This window comes from Toxorhynchites rutilus, chromosome 3 (assembly GCF_029784135.1).
Source record: "Toxorhynchites rutilus septentrionalis strain SRP chromosome 3, ASM2978413v1, whole genome shotgun sequence".
In the NCBI taxonomy this organism is placed as follows: domain Eukaryota; kingdom Metazoa; phylum Arthropoda; class Insecta; order Diptera; family Culicidae; genus Toxorhynchites; species Toxorhynchites rutilus.
This window is the reverse complement of record NC_073746.1, coordinates 119,528,916-119,554,173: the sequence shown is the minus strand read 5'-3', so window position 1 is coordinate 119,554,173 and position 25,258 is coordinate 119,528,916. Positions and strand designations below refer to the sequence as shown.

General features: G+C 37.6%; 2 protein-coding genes across 3 annotated transcripts in view; one reads left to right on the top strand and one right to left on the bottom strand.

The window, feature by feature from the left end:
• Positions 1-25,258, top strand: part of LOC129776084 (roundabout homolog 2-like) — a 256,454-nt gene that overhangs the window by 102,326 nt on the left and 128,870 nt on the right. The gene's annotated exons all lie outside the window — the stretch shown is intronic.
• LOC129776086 (protein G12-like) lies at positions 11,835-13,170 on the bottom strand. The gene is made up of 4 exons (XM_055781485.1): positions 12,788-13,170; positions 12,560-12,726; positions 12,212-12,499; positions 11,835-12,132 (listed from the first exon to the last, which is right to left on the bottom strand). Exons 1-3 carry the CDS (start codon positions 13,146-13,148, stop codon positions 12,389-12,391), a joined length of 639 nt encoding a protein of 212 aa, XP_055637460.1. The 5' UTR covers positions 13,149-13,170; the 3' UTR covers positions 11,835-12,132; positions 12,212-12,388.

The window sequence follows — 25,258 nt, the reverse complement described above, 5'->3', positions numbered from 1 at the left end:
GTACCATCTCAGACTGCAGTGAATCGTTGTGGGTGTAACTACATTGGCCATATAAGCAATTATGCGTACTTGAAATCTTTAAAAAAGAATTAGACTGCTTTTTGAAAAGGCCAAAGTTTTGACGTAGGACTACGACTTTGATTTCTATATAAGAGGGTCACTCTACGAAAAATGTAAAAAAATGGTTAAAGATTTCAAATGCATATTACGCAAAATCTTTATTGCGATATATGTCATACTATATACCATTAGATAGTCAATTTAATCATGATTTATTTATCAAGACACACACAGTAAAAATATTAAAACAAGGAAACAGTTTAGCGAAGAAAGTTGGTAAGTTTTTCAGATTTTACTCGCTGCTTGCGCTGTGAAAGAAGAGCAATAAACAACGGGCCTGATTCTCGAATACACTTCACGGTGGAAACAAAATAAACGGCACGCCATTGAACTACGTTTTACGAGTTAGTGAAGTGTCGAAGATAATAATGAGTTTTCAGGCAGAATGAGCCCTTTTCAAATAAAAAATCATTAATGAAAATTAACTTCTTCGTATCAAACTGGTATTCAATGTGAGTGGAAAACTTTGTTTTCTTCATGTGATATAATAATCTCATATAAAAATTTCATCTGAAGATAATTTGATATTATAATGATAAGTTTAGTGGGAAACTAATCTCGTATCCAGATGTCGACACCGTACCGTTGTCATCGCGAATACGTTTCATTCCGTTTCCACCGTGAAGTGTGTTCGTAGTGTATTCGAGAATCAGGCCCAACATGTTTTCATACAATTCGGGCGTTAGCCTCCATGTTAAAGACAGGCAAACCGTTCACGAACGGGAGAGAAGAACTAGTTTGTCATAAATAATCAACTTTTTTTTTGAAGAACGGTAGTTTGTCATACGAACTGATTTCAAACGAAAAGATTGCGAGCGGAATATTTGGGAACGAATGAAGTGCAGCTGAACTGAATACATGTTGAAAGTAGATTCCGTTGGACGAAACGGATCAATATAACGATAAAACATGATTAAAAATGAAAAAAGCGATATTGTCATTCGCAAGCACAATTCATTGAATGCGTGGCTTACTTTGTTCATGTATGCTCGATTTTGAACTTAAGGTGGGACCAGAATGCCGCTCTATGCGTTGCCTCTTGACAATTGTGCTTTGACACTTCATTATAAACATGTGTGTTTCCATTTAGCCGCCCACAATAATGCGTTGCGTCATTAGCATCGTTGTGCTAAACGCTAGCATTTGTTCTAAACTGCTTGCGCCAAATATGTCAAAGTGTTGTTTTGAAAAACATTCAACTGATTCGTGGACACAACAAGAACAAGATTTTCATATGAACTGAAATTCATTGAATAGTAGTATAAAGAAGTTATTATCTATTCATACTTATGCAAAGTTAAGCAACCGATGCGAACTGAACATCGGCTGAATTCATTATATTTAAGGTAATGGTGAATAAACGGTAATTAAAAAATTAAATTACAGATTCACAAGTTGATTGACAAGTCGACTGATTGAATTTTACTTTGTGTTTGTTTACATGAAAAGAGGTGACGCGAACGCTAGATTGTGATTACAAATCAGCAGACTGCGTCGGGCAAATGTTTTAGCACAAAACGCAAGCAATGACAGCTGATGAGAAGCAACGCACAACGCGGTATTCTGTTTCCACCTTTAAAATTAGGATTGGTTTCGTTATTTCCATCAAATTATATTTTGGCAAAGTTGTAAAGTGTGTGTAATTAATTGTAATTACAATGTGTAATATTTTTTTACTTTCTGTTTATCAGAAATAATCCGACAGAAGCATCCGTACATTTCATGAATTGGATAATCAGATAGTATTCTAGTGGGATAGCAAATTGGATTTTTTTTCGTTGCTTTCAATCTATTGTACGGCCTATTGTAAGTACCTGTTATCATGATAACCATTACCGTAATGTTTGTGAAAATTGAAAAGTGATGCTACGGATTTGTTTCTCTGATTGATGATTTACTAATAGAATAAAGGGTGTTCGGATCAAAAAGTGGTCAAACTAAATTGCGTTTAAATCGATTATTTGTTTATTAAAAAAATCAAAGTATCTTTCTTTTTGAAGTTCAATATGTATAAAAGACGGAAAGAATACTCAGTTAAGATTCCGATCGACCTAGTCCAAACTGGCGAGCCTTTCGTTTGACGCCTGCCATCAGATTTTGTACAGTCACCTTATCCACTTTATTCGCCGCAGAACGCCAGTTTCCTTTGAACTGCTTCTCGCTGCTAATAGTTTTTTGGGTCTTCTTAAGGTTCTGCTTAACTATCGCCCAATAGATTTCGAGTTCTGGTGTGTTGGAGGGTTCTTATCCTTGGGCACAACCTGCATCTTGTTAGCGGCATACCACTCCATGACCTTTTTTCCATAATGCCAAGATGCCAAATCCGGCCAAAACAGCACAGACAAGTCATGTTTCTTCAGGAAAGGCAGCAAACGCTTTTGAAGACACTCTTTCACGTAAATTTCCTGGTTGACGGCCCCGGTTGCAACGAAAATGTCGCTTTTCAAGCCACAGGTACTTTGTCAACAATGTCGTATATAGCTTCCGAGATCTTGTTTTTGTCGAAAGGTTTTGTTTATCGTTGCGATTTGGAGTCACTACCTTCTTATAAGTCGGTAGTCCGGATCGTTGTTTAAGCTTCATGCACGGTTGTAGACGATATTCTCAACTTATTTGCGACATCTCGAACGGAGAGGTTGGGGTTGCGCTTGAAAGCGCTAGCCACTCTTCTGTTCGTCACTGCGGCTCCCGACTTTCGATTTCCCCCAGATCCAGGCTTTCTAGTTGTCGACGAACGTTCCCCGAACACTTTTATTACTTTGATTTGGCCACATTCAACGATTTTGCTATTTCTGCGTGCGTGTAGTTTGGATTTTCACGACGCATGTACAGAATTTTGATTCGTCGCTCCTCTTGCTTCGACACCATTTTGATAACTAAAGATCTAATGTCAAAATCCAAATAGAGGCATCATTCTACACACACACACACCTAAAAAATGAGGGGTAATCAGGAAAAAATACGGCGAATTTAAGTTGACCACCTTTTGATCCGAACACCCTTTATGATCCTTGATATAACCTAGTTTGAGTCCCAAAAGAAAATAGTTTTTTTTCCTATTTTCGGCTTAGACTCAACTTAGAAGCCTGGCGCGGATAAAATTATTACATACAGAATAAACGGATAAGAAACATAATTCTACATACGATTTTCGTCTTTTTAAGGGGAAACACATTTTCTCTCTCCAGTAATTACAAAATACCCTATCTAATCTGACGATATCAATGTTAAGACATGAATAGCTGTGTAGCTGCCTATGTATGTTGTGTTCCAGGAAACATTCAATGTTGTTCTCTAGGAATTTGGAAAAAATCATCATATTTCTGAAGTTTAGGCATTCAAGAATATACGTTATAACAATTACCCCCAAACGCGTTTTTCACGAAACTATTTTTTTTAAACTGGCATACACGATATCTCAAATTCTACTGAACCGATTCATATCGATTTTATATAAATACAATCTGTATCCTAGGTTTATGCGACAGCGGCATGTTTACTGAATCAGAACCTGTTCGATTTTTTTTCTGTTTAGGGTAACCAGAAAGGCTGGAATCGTGTACGCCATGGAACAACCTTTTTTTGAAGCCCCCCACTTTATCAGTTTGTAACTATTCTAATTAGGAATAGTTTATGACGTGGGACTACGTCTAACCGGAGTATATGGGGGGTAAAATGAAAACATAAACACAGAACATGCAAGAAAAAATGAAAAATTCCGAATGCTTATGACTCGAACATTTCTTACTGTGTCGGAAAGATGTTTGCATCAATTGATAGGGAATATTTCTACGCATCTATCGCAATTAATAAAATGTTATTTTTCATTAGATAAACAATTGAATAACTGTAAAATGTTAAGCGTTATCTAAACGCCTCGTTTTGATAGGCCCGACTTACGGTTTCCCCAACACAGCCATCATAACCAAGCAGCCTTGGGGAAATCGGCATTGCAAATACATGAAAGTTTGGGGATTTTTATTCTCATCGAAATGTGTTCCCTAGCACAGACCTCAAAACCAAGCAGTGTTGGAGAAATCGGCATTGCAAACACATCAAAGTCGGGGGTATTTTTGCTCCGACTGAAATGTTTCCCTAACACAGACTTCTAATCCATGGAGCGTGGGGAAATTGGTATTGCAAATTAATGCAAGTCGAGGGTATTTTTTGTTCCGACCGAAATATGTTTCCCCAACACAGACTTTAGAACCAAGGTATCTGGGGGAATTGGCATTGCAAATTCATGCAGGACGGGGTATTTTTGTTCCGACTGAAATGTGTTTTCCTAACACAGACTTTAAATCCACGGAGCGTGGGGAAATCGGTTTTGCAAATAAATGCAAACTGCGAGTACTTCTGTACTCGCTTGCCTTTGTGGAGACTAGAATATGTTTCCTTAACACGGTCTTCTAAACTTAGGAACCAGGGAAAATCTAGCAGACATTAGAGGCGAATGAACTGAAAAGTTTAAAACCTCTCTAATTCATCATCAGTCTTCAGTCAGTCATCAGACATTAGAGGCGAATTTACTTTCAAATTTAAAGGCTCTATAATATAAAAGGTATAAATTGAAGTTGTTGATACATGCAAGCAGGGGGTACTTTCTTCGCCCGCATGTTTTTTTGACGTGGGACTACGTCTAACCGGAATATATGGAGGGTAAAATGAAAACCTAAACACAGAACATGCAGGAAAAAATGAAAGATTTCGAATGCTTATAGCTCGAACATTTCGTACTGGATAGGAGAGATGTTTGCATCTCTTGATAGGGAATATTTCTACGCATCTATCGCAACTAACAAAATGTTGTTTTTCATTAGATAAACAATTGAATAACTGTAAAATATTAGGCGTTATCTAAACGCCCTAACTGCATCGTTTTGATTGGCCCGATTTACGGTTTCCCTAACACAGCCATCAAAACCAAGCAGCCTTGGGGAAATCGGCATTGCAAATACATGAAAGTAGGGGGACTTTTGTTCTCATCGAAAAATGTTCCCTAACACAGACTTTAAAACCAAGCAGCGAAATCGGCATTGCAAACACACGAAAGAGCCTAGAGGCGAGTGAACTGAAAAGTTTAAACCCTCTTAAAGCCAAAAAGAAGAAGAAGAACACACGAAAGTAGGGGGAGCTTTTGTTCCCACCGAAATGTGTTCCCTAATAGAGATTTCTAAACCAAGGTGCCTGGAGAAATCGGTATTTCAAATTCATGCAAGTCGGGGGTATTTTTGTTCCGACTGGAATGTGTTTCCCTAACACAGACTTCAAATCCATGAAGCGTGGGGAAATCGGCATTGCGAATTCATACAAATCGGGGGTATTTTTGTTCCGATTGAAATGTGTTTCCCTAACACAGACTTCAAAACCGAGATTTCTGGGGAAATCGGCTCTGCAAATAAATGCAAACTGCGAGTACTTTTGTCCTCGCTTGCCTTTGTGCAAAGTGGAATATGTCTGTCCTAACATGATCTTCTAAACTTAGGAACCTGGGAAAATCGTGCAGCCACTAGAAGCGAATGAACTTCCCAGTTTCAAGCAAATTCGAGATTCGAGAAGTATGTACACTTTTGGGATGTAAACGTCAGAGGGAAATGTAAAATAAAATAATCGTTTGATAATTCTTCCGTTCACTTATTTTGTCCTAGGCATCATACCAAACGTGAAAGGACTGTCATTAACTTTTCTTGTAACGAAGAACATAATCTATCACAATGCATGAATTGACCTTACATGGCATTTATCCAATCTCTTTACTCACAAAGCAAATATATTAAATTCGATTGAATTCGGAAATTGTTTAATTCAATCAAAAATTTAATCAATACAAACAAATTATTGCTAAGCTAAGCTAGTCCCACGCCAACTTTGCGGTTATATCATAGCTATAACCCACCCATTTTTTTTTGTTCAATTTTTGTTTAATTGTGAAAAGATAGATAAACAAAAAATGATGTAATGGATAGTAAGAGTATTCTTTGTTTTATATTTTTGGAGCTCGAAAAAACATCCGAAATTCGTGCCTCTACATTAGAATACCCCCTTAAACGAAATTAGGATTGGTTATATATTTTTTTCAAAGAAAACATGAAAAAGTGGTTGTTAGACAAACTTTTTCCCTGTAGAAGTGCTGATCTTTCGATGTACGAAAGACTTGTTGGTAATTGTATGGGCTGTAGATATAATTTTTTGAGAAGAATAACTTAAATTGTTTTTTTCCAGCGTAATTTGTTTGTAGTTTTTTGAATTTTTTTACGTAAATATTAACAATTTCTTAGATTCTACTCTTTGACCAAAATTTTGTAGGGTTTATAATTTTTTAGTTAGATATTCTTGCAAAATTTTAGAAAAAAAAAACTTTTTCCCTTTTCAAAAATTAGCCTAATTTTTTTTTGGAGATTTCAAGTGGTAAAGTTGCTTAAAAGATGAATAATTTCTTTACACCTACAACGTTTCACATCAATCTGAGATGGTGCTGCCAATGACCAGTCAAGGTGGCATGAAATTCGTCAGTTACCTTACATATTCAGAGAACTCAAAAGTTTTTGTCAACTTTTCTCTCCCTGTTCAGGATTTCTCCTTTTCTATGCAACTAATTCATTTCTCACTCTATTGAGGGAAATTATTTTCTAATTAGTCATGTTAAATATTTTTTAACATGCCTAAATTTGAAAATGTTCAATTTTTTTTAACATTCCTAAATTTGTTTTCAAACATTGAGTACGAAGAATATTCGTCAAAAATTAATGAAGCAGAACACTAAACGATGTTTTCATAATCCACTATGTCCAATAGCTGTAATAGTTGTAATCTAGCATAAATCTGCATGTTAAGTTGCTGCATACAAAACCCTAGACGTGAGGTGATTGGTTCAATTAATCGAATTCCATTCGTGGTTCGCACTTTTACCGATTCTTCCGAATGGTCCACTTTCGGTCCATCATGAATGATGAGTGTGTCTAGTAATTGGCAGCAGAGATAGAGAGAGTACTCCGGAGCCATTTCGGAAATCAGTACCAATCTGGAATCTGACCGTACATATCCGGCTCTACACACAACCCGGATTGGAAAATGTTGATTGGATCATTTCTCATTTCAAGTTTGAGAATGGGGCAGGGGGAAGAGCAGCGGGGGTGGTGGTTTACTGAAGCGTTGTCGAAACGTTGGAAAAATGTTGGAAACAACAGCATATGAAAGGCTCTGTGTGCAATTCACCCAAAACCAAAGCGCAAAGGACCTGACAGTGGACAATGTCGAAGTGCTTCCGAGGCGGCTGTGAATGATGACGGTGAGCCCGAGTGAGTCAAACCATACGCACGCAAGTTCCTCTAATCGAGGGGCAAAATTGCGGTACACAGCCGTTTGTGGTTTAGAATCGTTTTCTGAATTTATTATTGAGATCCATTATCTCCGCTGTGAAGTGAGTCGGATTCCAAGCATGTGGAATAATCCCAACTTGAATCGATCAAGCTCCTATGTGTGTGTGTGTGTGTGTGTGTGTCGTGTGTCGATGGGTCGACTGATGTACCACTGGCATTGTACCCAGGATCCGGCCGGGAAAGGACGGGTTTTGAATAGAGCGATAAGTATTTTGTGAAACACCTTCCATGAATATTTTATAATCAGCTCGGGTCCTGTCAGGTCACAGTCCAATGGATGAAAGTGTATGTGTGTAGGGCTACCAGCAGAAATCAAAATTCGTTTAGGTGGAATGCTTCACACGTCAACTGGAGCTGGTAACCTTTCCGAACTAGTGAACGGCTTACATCGTTACTCAATGTGGGGAAGACCAGCCTCCTGTTAAATCGAGCACACCACGGAATGTGGTGGCGAAATGGGAACCCATCATAAATTGGTTGAATTATGAGATGTCGAGTTCGATGGATTTTGACTTGGTGTTAACTGCGTCCGTATTCCACAGTGATAGCCGTAATTGAAGCTATCGATCTGGGTTAATTGCTTGCTCGTTGAACTTTAATAGATTTCCCATTTTGGGGCTATTGTTGTTTCCTAGAAGGGGAGACTTGTTGAAGCACTGTTTACCGTTTTGAATCATTGCTCAGTCACCCAAAAGAGAAATTCTCATTTATCGGTCAGTAAACGCCCGCAGACCGGTTATCATTTGCACTTGTCAACTCCCATCCGAATGTGGTGTTTAATTATTACTTCTAAAACCTAAAAGCAAACAAGCTTTTATTTGAACACTTTTAAATGTGATTTTCCTCGTCGAACACGCTTCGACAAACTCTTGTTAGCTAGCGTTTCACAACCTGACGCTTGCACGCACACACACATTCACACGTTAATTCAACAAACTGTTTAAACAGATCGTACTTATCCTTAAACCGTCACCCAAATCGTCAGAATGCCTCATCACGTGCAAATCATCACCACAGCGGCGGAGCCTTCGCATATCTTTTTCATGTGTATGCTTGCCAATGCCGAGAGAGAGAGAGAGAACCAAATGTAGGTAAAGTAAATGTGGAAAAGGCGTGCAACAGTGTTTAAATATTTACCTTACAAGAAATAATTACAAGTGTGCGTAGGCGCGCGCGCTTTTATCTTTTATGTTCACCCTCACTCCAACCCGAGAGAGAGAGAGAGAGAGAGATCATTATTCGAGCCGAAAACGGTAAACATTTTCCCGAACTGTTGTTGTTTCTCCGCTGGCTGGCTGATGATTATTTACACGCCTCCAATTGAAGAACCAAAACTGTTCGCGTAAGGTGCTGGTGGTGGGATGATCTACACGGGTAATGAGTTTTTATAGTTGAGTCTGATTTTAGGTACAATTGGCAGCGTGCCGTATGCTAATTTGCAGATGAGAACGCAGAGAGCTTTTGAACCATTCATGAAGATTGCGAACGGCAATATGCTCAAATATGATTTCGGCTGTTGGAGAGCCTTTTCAAATATCGTATAATCACGGTCAAACTGTATTATTTAATGATGTCCGTATCTTACCTCACCTCTTGAACTGTACAAGGCACACGATAACTCAACGCAACTGACGAGCCACGTTAGTCACTTCTTATTGACAATTTTATATCTTGGTCAAATGGTGACTAACGGAGTACAATGCAACACTATGCCTGTTACTGATCTTCGTCAATACACTTGAACCGACCAAGTAGGCGGTAATATTGTCCGTAACGAATTAGTGATTGTCGCAGATTGCATTTTATCTCCATCCAGCAAAGGTTCGATTTTCGTTCCGGTTGTTGTTCCTTGCATTTATTGAAATAAATACAATGTCGAACACGCGATAAAGTGCGAGCGATAGCAAATCTTTTTGGCAACGGAATATAATTTACCAAAGTTGGAACAATCTCTACATGCTGAAATGATGAAGAAATTTCTCTCTTCGTTGAAATTTCTGCCCGATATCGAAATTCACGTATTTGAGAGTCTGTTAAGTTTTAGTCCTCGAAGTTTTAGCATTTTATAAAAAACTGGCATTCAGGTACCTCAAACTAAGCAAATGCACCCTGGTAAACATATAAATTCCATTACCGTTCTGAATCATATTTCGGACAACATCATATTTCGGACACTTTGTTCTAATATCTTGAAATGCTTAATGCACTGATGATATAACTATCAAATTAATATCACAATTGCTTCTTTAGGGTAATCCTTTGGTTTCACTATTATTTCACATGAGAACTACTATTGAATTAAAACATAATCGGCAGAAATCTTACAACACTACTCATTATCGTTTGTATTTGACGTTTCCTCAGCGTGAGCACGCAGAAATTACCCGTTCATAAATATTTAAATTTCTCCCGTGTTTCATCAGTTCTCATCATCGTTAACAGTTTACTGTGATTGCTTGGTAAGTGTTTCGCAGTTGAATATAACATATAATCAAGTGTAATGTAATTTTCGTCCAAAAAATTACAAAATAAAGTGTCCGAAATTTGAATTCAATCTGTTCGAAATTTGATTTAGTGTCCGAAGTTTGATTCTAATTCACTTCATTTCAAAAGCATTTTATTCGATGATTTTTTAATGTTTTCAATCAAATAGGTACCAACGTAGAAAGCTTAAAAGCATATTGAACTAATTTATTAAAAATATCAACCAAATAATACCTGTGCATTAAGTTTAGATCTGTTTTCTGCATCATATGCCTTAAGCATCCGAAATATGATTCAGAACGGTACATAAAGTGACATGGTATTTCTCGTATTGACGATCATAGTGACTTGCAACATGTTTTGATCGTCAAAACCAGGACTCTGCATAGTCATAGTCAACTGAGGATAGTCAGCTGATTATCTGACTGACAATATCCGTATTCAGTTACTAATGACTTTTGGCTTCTTCACGCAGTTTCTCCGCCAAAACAACTAAGTAGTCAGTCGGGCGTTTAGTCGCTATCTCCCTCTACCGACTCGACTATATCATTTCATTCTTCCCAGTCAAATTGTCCTCATTGCATTTTGAAGTGACTTCCCCCAAAACGAATTTGTTCCTCCCTTCTCTCTCCCATGTACGTGTACATGCGTCGATGTTTGAGTTCAACGTGGTTTGACATACGCTACAGGTGAGCTAGATTCTTTTGTATCGTACACGAAAATTACTCTCACGTATAAAATAGTGTGCATTGTGTGTGCGCTATTTTGCACGCTATTTGCTATTACTAACGCGAGCACCTTTATAGGATACTTGACAAATGTCTAAGTTCGTTGGTTTGAGTTCACGATGGGTAGACAATAAACCGTTCATTGATGGTGTAACTTCTTTTTTGCATCAGAAATCATGTTTTCGTTCCTCTTTACGAAAACAAATGAAAAACAAATTTCTGCATTACTCGAAAATTAATCAAGCAAACCAAAGCAAATTTGGCATGTGGAGGTTTTAGGATGCAATAAATGTTTTTATGGTGGTTAGACACTTCTTCCTTTCTCAAAAAAAAAGGGGGGGGGGGGGGTCTGCCATACAAATGAAGCATAAATTTCTGCATAACGCAAGAACTAATCAAGAATATACAACCAAATTTGGCATGTGGAGATTTTAGGAGGCAGTAACTGTTTCTAAGGTGGTTTGACACTCCTCCCCCTCTCAACAGGAGGGGGGGGGGTCTGAATAACTCGAGAACTAATCAAGCAAATGGAATCAAATCTGGCATATAGAGTTTTTAGAGATTGATAAACGTTTCTATAATGGTTCGATACTTTTCCCCCTCTCCATGGGGAGGCTGCCATACAAATGAAACACAAATGTTAGCGCTAACGAAATTGATTTTCGGTCGAAAATGGAAATGGATTTTAATGTGATAAAACGCACTCCTACACCACTATCGTCTTCTATCTATATAAATATGAATGGATCACCGAATGTGTTGATAAGAGCAAAACTCGAGAGAGGAATTGTCTGTTTTAGGGGTGAACTTGAACGAGAATTGTGTCTGAGATAATCTGATATTATAATGACGAGTTTTGGTAGAAGTACTAGGAATTTTATAGTAAAAGGTAATCTTAATGGTATTTTTTTTAAATCAATGAACAATTTTGCGATTGGACCCATGAACAGCGCTTAGTAAGGAAACATGGATGTGATAACGAAAAATACATTTTGGGCGGGACGAAGTTTGCCGGGTCAGCTAGTTCTTGAATAAAAAACGATACAAAGTCGTCAACTGTACCGCTTAGGAACCAACACGCTCGATAGTTGCAGCGCGATCGTTATTTTTTTCCTTCCGAGGCCATTCTTCCCCGCCTTCTCCGAAGAGTATTCATTCTATACCATTGCATATGGTACATTACACAGTAGTCATTTAAGCGTAAAGGTATTCCTTCTGTTCTTCCATTGTCCAGTTAGACCGGACAGCGGGGACAGTTGAAATGATCATTGATGTATTATTAATAGAACAACATCCCAATGTTTCTTGCAGATCAGAGCAGTTGTGTGGATTATCGTTTATCGTTTTATCGTTTTATCGTTTTCCATATCGCTCGTTGATCGATCTCCATCGCTGATGTTTGTTGCGTGGACTTAGTTATCCTATAACAACACAAAAATGGTCAATTGAGGGCCCTGAGTTTTCATAATTGATCGCTTTGTAAGCTAACTCGCAACGTACCTTTTGACAAAGTTGTTGTTGAAAATTAAGTTTGAAATAATTCGAAAAGGGTCGAGACAGCTATCGGATGATTTGGCTTGAAATTGCTGAGTAAATAAAGGCAGAGCCTCTGCAGAATTGGTAATTTTATATTACATTCAACGAACTAAAAATAGTCTAACCAACGATGAAAATATTTTAGAACAAATAATCCCATCCGAAAAATGCAGCGACAGTCTCAACTATATTGTCGACGTCAACACCATGCTCACGGAGTTTTTGAAACAAAGATTGAATTTCCTTGGAATTCTGAAAAAAATGAAATTGGATTCTCTTAATTCTGTACATTGATACCTATCATCTACTCACATTGTGCAGTTCAACCAGTCTTCTGAAATCGAAGCGCTGCAGTTTACCGAACAACGCTATGAATTCTGAACTAGTCTCGAGCTTCTTCTCGAACAGAGCCATCAGTTTGTCGTTTGGTAGCAGATCAACAGCATCTTTCAAGAATCCGCTGAGTCCGTCATATTTCACTGCGCATTAGACTTCACTGCTTTATCACTTCAATACACAACGACCACAAAAAAAACTTACTTCTTCGAGCAGCGTGATATTTGGGTTTAACGTGATTTAGCCCCAAAAAATCGGCTACGACATTCACAGTGTCGTACGCGTCCAGTTCAGCATCCTCCAAGTAGTTCAACAGGTCCTTAACCTCAGCCAGCGCGAAGAATTGATCCCACGCGGTAGAAAACTCTGCATCCTGCATGTATGCAAATGCATCCCGTACTTCCTTGTCGTGTAGATAATAATCTAATGCTAGGTTGGCTAGATCATCGGTTGGAATCAGCTCGAGGAAATCTTCCAGGTCTTCCCGTACACAAGTGGGTACAGGAACAGCTGATGTGCCGCTGGAGAGTGCCACAAGTGTGGAGAGGAGAATGACAGTATTCATGGTGGTCCGATACTCGTCGATGAGTGCTGTCAATCTGAGAAAAACTAATGTGTAAATTCTTTCTATGTGGGGCTTTTATAGATGCGAATCATCATATGTTATGTGGAGCAGCTCAGAAGTCAAGTGTCTGCGCTAAAAATCCAGTTGATTATAAGTGCGATAAGAAAGCCGCGAAATAACGATAACACCTCTCGAAGAGCAGAATCAAATCGAATGACAATATATCAGTATTTTAGATTTGGAGGAAAGATTGTATTCGTTTTGGACGAGAGGAAATATAAGTTTCCCACTGAAATTGAAATTTAAGCAAGCGAAATCTTTGAACAATTTTATCTCAAAAACTATGTGTCGTACTGAATTGGGATTTAGAAAGAGTTGTAGATAATCGATGTTAAAACGAGAGAAAAAAAATGTGGACCGAGAAAAAAAATAGTACCTTTTTTATTTACGAATAAAAAACAAATAATTTGCATTATCTCCATGAAAAATCAAAGTCATACATTAAATTTAAGTTAATAAAAGTGAGATGGTAATAGTAATTATGTTTGACGATCTTTGTAGAACAACCATGAATTTTCGAAACTAAGAATTTTGCATAATCACAATCACCACGGATTGTAATCTATTCTATTCTACACGAGCCTGGCTCTTAATATTTATGTTTGAGCTAAAATCGTATGCGTAAAAGATCGCCAATAATGAAATTGAATGAAATTATTATTTGGAAACGCGAACAGCTATCTAATGTCATATTCATGCACACGACTATTTTGGCAAATGCGTGTCTCCGCGCCAATTGCTCGTTCAAAATATGATTCACTATAATTTGATTTGAGCAATTCCAAATGAAATCGACAAATGACAAAACATGAGTATTTTTGATTCGAATGAAAGTTTGTATTCCGTTTGGGTTAAAGGAAATATGAGTTTTCCACAGTAATTGGGATTTTTTTGACTCAAGTGTAACTTTTGAAAAGGGCGTATCGATTTTAGTAGGAGAAATCTTTGATAATTTATACCTCAAAAACTATGAGTCGTACCGAAATAGTGTCGTAGAAAGAGTTATAGACTATTGATGTCTAAACATGAAACAAATATACACTGAGAAAAAAAATTAGTACTCGTTTTTTTATTTACAAAAAAAAAACATTAATTTGAATTATCCAAAATACATATTTTTTAATTTTTTTTAAATTTTTTCATATAAAATAGAAGTCATGTAGGAAATTTAAAAAATGGGTCCAAGATGGTAAAACTATTTTTGGAACATCGAATTTTTATGAATGTTCGAAACTTCGAATTTTTGTTTGTTTACAATAATTTTTAGCCACAAATTATGATTCCTGATGTGATTTAAAACAAAAAAGCTCATTATAAATCTCCTTCTAAATGCAGCCATTCTCGAGATATTATGAAACATATTTCATAGTAAATATTCCCTTTTAATATGTTTGTCGTGTTACATCGTCATGTTCATAAAATTTTATGAATTTGCTCATAATTTCCAACAACTTTTCCAAATATATGTTTAGGAGTTACGTTGAAAATCATTTGAACACATATGGGTTAATATAAAACGTAGCGATATTAAAAAATGTTTTTTTATCTTAATACAAACTTTTAACATGTTATTCACCAACAGAACACAACATTTATAAAAGGAAAAAAATAAAATTCTCTACAATTTGGTCAAATAATTCCTATATTTATCGGAGTTTAAGAGATACTAATAATAATAGTAGAATTTTTAGCATTTATTTTTTATCAACATTTATTTTTATCAACTAACAATTTTGTTGTATATAATTTATTTTTTTCATTATTTTCTTATATTTCTATACACATTATGATAACTTGCTGCATTGTCGTTAGAGTACCACTTTGCTGCTACTTCATTCTCGGATACAGGTACAAAAGAATGATACTTTTGGGTACCTGGAATTTGTTTGGTGTTATCATACATGCTACTCAACTCTTCCACACCCTGATCATATTCTTCTTGTGACATATATGAAAATGATAATTTTGTAAGATAGTCTTCTTTACGCTTGCTAGCCCAGTCAAATAATGTTTTTGCACTCGTAATCGGATGTTCATGCTGCCTAGCCAAACTAGCTCTTGTTGCCATCCGTTTTAATGTACCACCAATTGCATCACAAGGTCCTTTGCCGTGTGATGTCGCAAAAAATGCCATTCAGCGTCAATGTCGTATTTCGATTTAAACTGACATAAACTCGCAAATTTTTTCCTATTTTTATACTGGGATGCATCACCATACGACATGAATTTCATTCTTTTTACCTGCATTTGTTGTTTCAAAAATGTTACCAATTTAGAAATAAATACTTGCACAGCTATTGTGTCATGACTTAAAACTTCAGATATAACTACAAAGCTTAAATTTGCCAGAGAACCTTTTTCATCACTATAATAAACAACGAATGGATGGATTGTTGTTTGATCATTGTTCCAGTGATGACTTTGAACTTCATCTTGAAGCACAAATGAATAATTTTCGTAAAAATCGCAAATCACAACAACTTCATTTTCTTGCAAATTTGCTTTTATATTATTATGAAATGTGGACTGCTATGTTTTAATGTAATCATGAGTAAGTAATGTTTCTATTTTTTTCGCAAAAATACAAATTCTTCCACCGGTTTTACAAGACTTTCTATGTTTCTTATGAATTCCTGAACTACTCAGCAATTTGCAATGCTTCGGACGCATTGCTGCAAAAGAGCTAAATCCAATTATGAAATTTGGATTAAGTTCCTTAAATCTGTTGAAAGTTTCCCGTAATGATGTTTAATGTGATGTTATTAATAACCTTTTTTGGATGTGTTCACGCTTCCCATCTTTGGCTACAGAAACATAGTCTCTTTCTCCAGGTAATGATCAACTGATATCGTCGTCATTATAAAATTCCGAAACATGATTTTTAACATCTTCACTTAAACTTGGTCCATATTTGCTATGTGGTGTCGACAATACACCTTTTTCATTTGCCAGTTTTTTGGCTTGAATTGCCATATATTTATTGACGCCAAATTCTTCCTCCATTTTTTGCACGGACCAAGACTTAGGCAAAACTGTTAAAATTCTAACTTTTTCTGATCTTGTTGTCTCTGTGTGGTCAAATTTCTCTTTGAGCTGATTGATAATCTAATCAAACTCTTTTGCCTTTTGTTTAAAGTTCGACTCTTCGTCTTCTTCATGTGAAAAGGAAGATAGATTTCTTTTAATACCTTTAGAAAATTCTTTGAATTTTTGTTCGGGGTAACTAGACTGTCCAAGTCTTTTCGTCATTATTGGTGAAACGTTAATACCGGCGATTCCCTTGTTGAATAGCTCAATGTTGATATTGCATCCCATTGACATAAGTTTCTCAATCATTGACACGGTTAAGAAACGTTTTTCAGATGAACATTTCTTACCGTTTTTCGGAAACGGTCTACAACACGAAAAAAAATTGTAGTCCATTGTGGTATACTGTTATTCACTTTATAAGGAAGATTGTTCGACTGATGAACGATGTTTGAATATGAGTAACTTTATGTACATTATAGAGGTACTTTTAAGGTACTTTATATACCTGAACAGAGGTAGCTTGAAGATACCTGACTTTATATACCTATACAGAGGTAGCTTAGCGATACCTGACTCCAGGTATAATCTAGGCATAACGTAAGGTGTATTTGTTGTTGGGATCTCAATTCTACTGTTCGTGTTTTTATTGTGTAACACGAATAATATGTTAAAAGTTTGTATTAAGATAAAAAAAGATTTTTTAATATCGCTACATTTTGTGTTAACCCACATGTCTTCAAATGTTTTTCAACGTAACTCCTAAACATATATTTTTACCATAATGATGTATTTGGAAAAGTTGTTGGAAATTATAAGCAAATTCATAAAATTTCATGAAAATGACGGTATAACACGACGAAAAAAGACAATAAATTAAAAATATTTTTTTAAATATCTCGAGAATGGCTACATTTAGAAGGAGATTTATAACGAGCTTTTTTTTCAAATCACATCAGAAATCATAATTTGTGGCTAAAAATGATTGTTAACATACAAAAATTCGAAGTTTCGGAAATTCATAAAAATTCGATGTTCCACAAAGTTCGTCAAAAATAGTTTTACCATTTGGACCCAAATATATATTTTGGATATTGCAAATTAAAGTTTTTTTTTGTAAATAAAAAAAAGAGTACTATTTTTTTTCTCAGTGTATATTTTTTTCATGTTTAGACATCAATACTCTATAACTCTTTCTAAGACACTATTTCGGTACGACTCATAGTTTTTTAGATATAAATTATCAATGATTTCTCCCACTTAAATCGATACGCCCTTTTCAAAAGTTACGCTTCAGTCAAAAAATTCCCAATTGCTGTGGAAAACTCATATTTCCTCCAACCCAAACGGAATACAAACTTTCATTCGAATCAAAAATATATGTTTTTAAAATCCGAATTTTTTGGACGATTTCATTTGGAATTGCACATTTGCAAGGCAAAATTCCACTGGGGCAACATGCAACCTGCACGCTACACATAATCTTTCTATCGAAGTAACACTTACCATTCAGTGGTACCTCAGTGGAATCTTACCTTAAGGAGCCCTAAATTGGATTTCGCATTGATGATGTGAAATTACGTTCGAGACCGAAGTGATTAGCCTTCTGCTATTTCTGCGTCTGTCGAACTGCGGGACATGATTTACTGCTGCCTATCGAACATTCTTCGAGAGCTAACCTTACCCATCCAAACCGGCTTGCCAACCGAAAACAAATCAGTGCGTGCGTGAATCTAATAAATAATGCATTCAGATCACTCCGAATAGCTTCTACTGTCTGTGCCGAGGATGCCTGGCAGTTGGTCCTTGCCATGTATATCAAAACACACACACATCAGAAAACGTCCGGAGCATCACTCCAATGTCACGTCACGTCGCACCAGACAAGGTTGAGATGCATGCAAGAGTCGTCGTCGGCCGTTTGACGGAGAAAAGGACTCCCGGTCCCGTGATTTGATTGCGGCATTTCACATCATATATTTATAGATTGACTTCGATTTCCGCACGAAGCGCAAAACATCGCCCGGATTCGCTCGTTTCAGTTTATTCAATTACCACAGGTATTGTTTTCGCTTCGAACCGGCTCGGATCAGACAAAACCAGGGGGGGATGGAAATTCCTCCCAGTGTCTTTGCCCCATCTGCTGCTCCGTCAGAAGCTTAGCATTTGGGTTGTAAACTTGGTTACCGAATCCGAATTACCCTTAGAAAAGGCAGACAGAAGCAGTGATTTTGCAGAAAATTGTCCAATAATTGGCTAATCACAATCAATTCACTATTCTTTTTCACAATACTTTGATATAGTTGAGCGGAGACACAAGCTTATGATTGAACTTGGATTACAAGGTTTGCTATTCATGAAGCAGTTTTGTTCGAAGTTGATTTGATAACGAGAGCAAATTATTCATTGAATGGGGGGAGCTTCTAGGAAGGCTCCTGGTATTTTCTTTAAAAATACAAATTGACCCACTTGCACATGGGGAACGGGAGTTTTCCGCCCACATCAGTTATATCAATCACTGGGCGCTGTGCACATGCGCCCGCAAATCATTGGGGCGAACCAACCGAGAAAAGTAGCAGTGATTTTCAATAAAATTTATGACTTCTGTCTCGAGAAACTACCGTAGGGAACATCGCAATGGCGCAGTTAAAATCACAGACCCTCCGTAGTGCGCTACTAATGAGATATTCAGTAGAGGTTTATTAGCTGCTCATCACAACAACCCCTTCCCCCCACCCTACGCTCTCTTTTTGCCAGGCCAAACTATTCGGGTTTAATTGGTGATGCACGAAAGTTCTGGATCTGTTTTGGTTTCTGTGGGACAGCGCGGGTGCGAATGTTAAATCAAGGTGAAGGGGTTTTGTTTTTTTGTTATTGCGCGTGGTATGTTTTGAATAGCACGCTGACAACTTCATTGGAAAAACGATTTCCGATGGGTACATCATACATCGTAAAATGTTGTGTGGGGGAGTGAGTGGCCCCTATGTTTGGGGGTATTCGTGTGTGGAATGCCAAGAGGTTCATTAGTAGATCAATTTTGGAGGGGGGGGGACGTTTGTGGGTAATGCTGAAATCAATTGGGGAAAGATATTATTGTTGATAGCTGATTTTTAGATATTATCTAGAGCAGCGGCAATCTTACACGTTCTTTGCCCAAAGCAACGTTTTTGAGTTTCTTGCTGGGCCCAACTTGCGGATAAATTATTAAATGAAGATCAAACTTAGTTTGTAGACAACTTTTACATTATCTAGCTATATTTGTTATAATTTGAAGACAACAATATTAATTTGACAACAATAACACATGCCAAAGTCATATTCTATGGGTTTCGCAGAAAACTGCAGTACAAACCATACGTACTGTGGAGGCGATCTGGCGTAGTGGTAACATCCATGCCTCTCACGCTAAAGGTCACGAGTTCAATACTCACTCCCGACATTCTTCCAAAAATGGAAGTAAAAGTGACGAACCAGCCAAATGAGTTGAAAGTCACTATAATACAGATAAAAAAAAAACCATACGTACTGTAAATTAATGAAAAGTAGAGTATAAACATTATAATAATATGGTTATGATTTGATTATTTTTCTACATATCCTACATTTACATTTAGGTACCTATTCTATCAAGTTCCTTTGAAGAGTCCTATTCAATTTGAATGAGGAAAGTGTCGCCCATATCGGGTGACGGGGCGACGAAAGGGTTAAGCAGATAGTATTACACTCATACTCTCAGCATCAACAGTACTGTTGATTGCTCGCTGTCTAGAGCGTTGTCTCATAGTATCTCTTAGCAAAATTATATCTTCAACGCTCCCAAAAACAACGCCCAAAGAACACGCAGAACGGTAATAGAAAATTCGAACCGAATCGGCTGTGTTGTGGTCACAGCAACCGCTGCGGAATAAATTTACATATTCTGTTTTCGCCGAAAGTTTAGTTGAGTATTCCAAATTGGCCTTTTTAAAGGTTAAAGACTAATGAACTGAGAAATTTTAACATCATGATCATCATCACAAAAAATCCGAATATTTTCACACAAGCTCTGTTCCATCGAAAAAAAAATATAAATATCAATCCACTTTACTTGGGATATTATTTTAGAATACAACGGAATTATTAAATAATTCTTCAGTCGAATGCTTTGATGGTCCTATAAAAAGCCGATGGGTTTTTCTGTAGAAGATTGTTGATTTATGCTTCATTCTTGTAGTCAGTATGCATCGCGAACATTCTTCTCGTGCTAGACGCAGTGCGGCCCAGGTGATAATACACCGCTACAGTTATCTATTTATTTGATAATGCATAAAACCATCAATTCGTACTTAAGATTCAATCACACAATCATCTCCAACTTACGGTGTGGGAACCGAAGCGGTACGTTCTATTCAATATTTCTCTCCTGCTTTGCTTCTGGCCATCAGTGGAAGCTCTGCACTATGTTTGCTTCGTGTATATCCTGAGAATGTATCCTGAAATGAAAAATTTTGCACGTCCGTTTGATACAGTAGCTAAATAGAATCAGAGATTGCCAATAAATATAAGTGTCAATAAATATAGTGTCTTAACTGCCAGCCGAGGACAAGCATCAACTGCTGGCCAACCTTTGACTGAGTTGAGGTTTCAAGCAAACTATTGAAATTCCAAAAATCTGTAGATATGGGTACATACGTATATTTTAGAGAGCCAATGGATGCATGGGGAAAAAATTACCCTCGAATTTTCAAAGCGAACTCGATTAAAAATGTTGATTCCCGCTAAAAACTACCCTATACAAAATAACAGCTCAATCGAACTTCACTTACTAGTGTCGCACAGCGGTCAAAGTTTGAGTTTTTGAAAACCGAAAAATCACACAAGGGGGGAGTAAAGTAAATCGGGGTTTACGAAAAAAAAAATTAGTTGGATGCCACATGTCTTCAAATCGACTTTTCTACAAAAAAAGACAAAGTGCCGAAAAGTCAATTTTTAACAAAAAAAAATTCCCAGAGTGTCGATTAGAATTTTTTTTTTCGAGATGACAGTAGATGTCGACGTTTCATGCAATTTGAAGACATTCGGCATCTATTTTTTTTCGAAAATCTCGGTTTGACCGCAGTGCGACAATAGTAAGTGAAGTCTGATTGAGCTGTTATTTTGTATTGAGTAGTTTTTAGCGGGAATCAACATTTTTAATCAAGTTCGCTTTGAAAATTCGAAATGGCCATTTTCATTGGCAATCTAGTGTATTTACAGATTTTTACGATTTCAATAGTTTGCTTTCAAAGTAACTTTTAAGCTATTATATTAAGTTATTGGGTCAAGAAGCAAAAATCACTCATACATCTTCTATTTTTCGAATTACCTGATTTTCAAACCACTTCGTTCAGCCAGCATAGAGGTATTAACACTCAATACCTTGGATACGTAACACCCTCATTTTTGAAACTTTGAACTTACATTCCAATGCTGATGCAAAAATACAGAAAAAATACACATGCCCTAGACGGCATAAAAATCGATGCGGTGTCTCCACTGAACAGAATTGCAACACTGTGTGCAATAAAACCGCTGTGTGTGACATCAGCATTAGCAAAAACTGCAGTCTACAGCTGGAGCGAGAGTATGACTTGAATGATGAGGAAGTTTTGAATTATAGAGGTTTCAAAATTTCCCAGTTCAGTCGCATCTGACCTCAAGGCTAATTTAACAAACTAAATTAAGCTTCCAGCCTTCAGAATGACCATTTGTAAGTCCTCGTTGCCGTCCGATCGCGAATTGTCCGAACTGTCCACATTGTCCGTAGAATGAACGCTGCATTTTCATTTCAAGCGAGCGATTCATGCGAGCCCGATTCTCAGTGGTATATAAACGAAGCGAAGAAATAAAGGGTGTGTCACATCAAATTGCATCACGGAAAAAACGAAATTTAAGTTTTAGGAATTATATCTTCAGCTTTCGCTTATAATCAGATAAGAGTGTATAGATCACGTTGGCCATGTTTCACTGTCAATTTTTCGTAAATTTGGAAAAATGTCGTCGAACGAAAAAGAGCGTCGTGAATTAATCCTGCGCACTCATTTCGAGAATCCGGAGTTGTCACATCGGGACATCGGTAAGATACTGGGAATCGTCCAATCCACGGTCAGCAGAGTACTAAAACGATACTTCGAGAACCTAACCATCGACCGGAAGGTGAAGAACGGCAAAAATGGATGCTCCGTAGTTAAGCAGTTTAGACGTGATCCGAGAAGTTCGGTCCGGGATGTCGCCAATAAGCTGAATTTGTCAAGTTCATTCGTCCAGCGGACCAAGCAGCGGGAGGGCCTGCGTACATACAAGGTTCAGAAGGCTCCTAACCGCGACGAAAGGCAAAACATGCTGGGGAAGACGCGAGCCCGGAAGCTGTACACCGAAATGCTGTCGAAGCCGCATTGCCTGGTAATGGACGACGAAACCTACGTAAAAGCGGACTTTCGTCAGCTGCCGGGCCTGTTGTTCTTCTCCGCAGAGGACAAATTCAGCGTTCCGGAGGAGATTCGCAAGCAGAAACTATCCAAGTTTGCCAAAAAGTACATGGTGTGGCAAGCGATCTGCTCTTGCGGAAAGCGGAGCGCCCCCTTCGTGATGACCGGCACGGTAAACGGGCAGGTTTACCTTAAGGAGTGCCTACAGAAGCGCTTACTACCACTATTAAAGCAGCACGAGGGCCCGACCATCTTCTGGCCGGATCTCGCTTCGTGCCACTATTCAAAGGACGTGTTGGAGTGGTACGAAGCCAACGGGGTCACCTTCGTGCCAAAGGAAATGAACCCGCCCAACGCACCGGAGCTTCGCCTAATAGAAAAATATTGGGCGATTATGAAGCAGGCCCTCCGGAAGAACCCAAAAGCTGTCAAATCGGAGGCGGACTTCAAGAGAAAATGGATTTCTGTTAAAAAAAAAAAAATACAACCTGACGTTGTACAGAACCTTATGGACGGGGTAAAGAGGAAGGTGCGAGCATACGGGCTTGAGCTCGAAGTATGAATAAAAAGAAAATGCCAAAAGTTGTTTAATAGTTTTTATTTTATTGTCTAAAATTTTCAAAAGGATCGGTCTACTGGGCGAATTTCTACAGCGTTTTTTCTGTGATGTAATTTGATGTGACACACCCTTTATATAAGGAAATAGGGATCCCGATTCCTATTTTCTGTAGCTTAAATCAATAAATTATCTGTAGTTTAATGTAGTAGAATCGTAATGCACAGCACATCAACCAAATCTTAGAGAATTTTCGATTTGATTGGTGTGCAGTTCATCAAAATATGGTCGCAGAAAAAAAATAGTTATAACCATTAAAAAACTATTTCATAAAAACGTGACCTGTTTTCTGATTTCCCATAATTACTGAAAGACGTAATCCTACGTCAAACTATTGTAATGATTTCTTAGGCTTTCACGATTATAACACAGACCAAACGGTTTATAATAAAGTAACACCAGGTGGGCCAACCAGAAGGGTCAAGAGAGCCGCATGCGGTCCGCAGGCCGCAGGTTGAGAATAGCTGATCTAGAGTGTTTCATTTCCATATTGTATACATTAGAGTGGCAATGGATGTATGGCAAAAAAATCATTATCGAATTTCAAAACCGACCATGTACATTTTGTTTATTGGCCCAAGGAATGACATGTGCAAAGATTCAACCCAATCGGACGTGATTTAGGGGTGCCTCAAAACGTTCAAAGCGTTGAAATCAAAACTTTGAGTGTTTTGAGGCATCATGAGGCTCAATCATGTCCGATTGAGCTGAAATTTTTGCACAGGTAATTTTTATTGGATCAATAAACAAAATGTACATGGTCGGTTTTGGAAATTTGACAAGACCATTTTCTCTGCCACCCTAATATACATATTATATACATATTATATATATTTAAATATTTTTGGTAATACATTGACACAATTAAATGCCTTTTTAGAGATTTTTGAAAAAATTTTAACACTCCTGGAGCTCTTCCATAAATTGCAGCCGTTTGATGTTTCAAATCATGCACGTCTTAAATCAGCACTCCAATGTTGAATCGTACCACCTTGTCAGGGTCAGGGAATAATCTGAAAGAGTCTTCTTCAATGTTTTCAAATCCTAACCCCACCGTAATTTTTCCTCAAGTGGATACAAGCGCTTGTAAAATAAAAAAAAAAGATTAAAAAAGTGAGAAAATCAGAAAAAAATATTACGCATTTTTTATCCTCTTATTTTCAATGATTTTCCCATTCCGTAAACTTTTTCAGAGCAATGAAAAAAGTTTATTTCTTCGATGTAAACGCTCCTCGGCATTCTTCTCATGCATGCTCTCAACATCGAGGGCAGCAACAGCAGCCCCCCACAAAAAGCGTTTTCCCTTTCAATCCTTTCGCTGAATTCTTTCCCCGAAACATAAAACATTCGACGCCCGGTCCATGGTGGATTGGGGATGGCGGATGGAATCAACCCGGTCGTTCTGGTGAGGGGACAAAGAATGCGCCGGAATGTGGACGAAAATATTATGACATGCGTTGTTGCTTGCTAAAAGCTAAAAGTGGTCGTCCTCTGTTCCAAGTGTGGATGTGGGTGGAAGGGCTCCCAATAGAAAACTCATCATCATCAACAACAACATCACCGTCGTCATAATCAGTGGCAGTATCCCAATGGTGGATGCCGGGAAGAAGGAAACGTAAAAAAAATCTCCGTGTGTGGGAGTCTCTTAAGAGAGGACCCTGAAATTATCCCCATCCATTCCCATCGCATCATCGGCCCTCTTATGACGGCAAATGTTTGCCAAGTGGGAATTGAATGGCGCAGGCCTTATGCAAACAATGTAATGGGAAAAGCCGGAAAGAAGTGCGTTTTTTTGTGCCTTTTTTCTCAATTGAGCTCGAGAGCGCTCCCAATTGGGGAAGGATACCTCCAAGAAAGGTATATTAGAGGAGACGTTTTTCTTTTCGGGTTCGGGCAAAAAATATCTTTTCATTGATAATAAGATTTTCATAAGCGATTGTCGGAGAGCGGAATTTAAGGGC

Coding starts and splice junctions, on each gene's coding strand:
- LOC129776086 (XM_055781485.1), bottom strand. CDS start 13,148: ATGAATACTGTCATTCTCCTCTCCACACTTGTGGCACTCTCCAGCGGC. Junction 12,727..12,787: donor ATATCACGCTGCTCGAAGAA/GTAAGTTTTTTT, acceptor TCTAATGCGCAG/TGAAATATGACGGACTCAGC. Junction 12,500..12,559: donor GACTGGTTGAACTGCACAAT/GTGAGTAGATGA, acceptor CATTTTTTTCAG/AATTCCAAGGAAATTCAATC.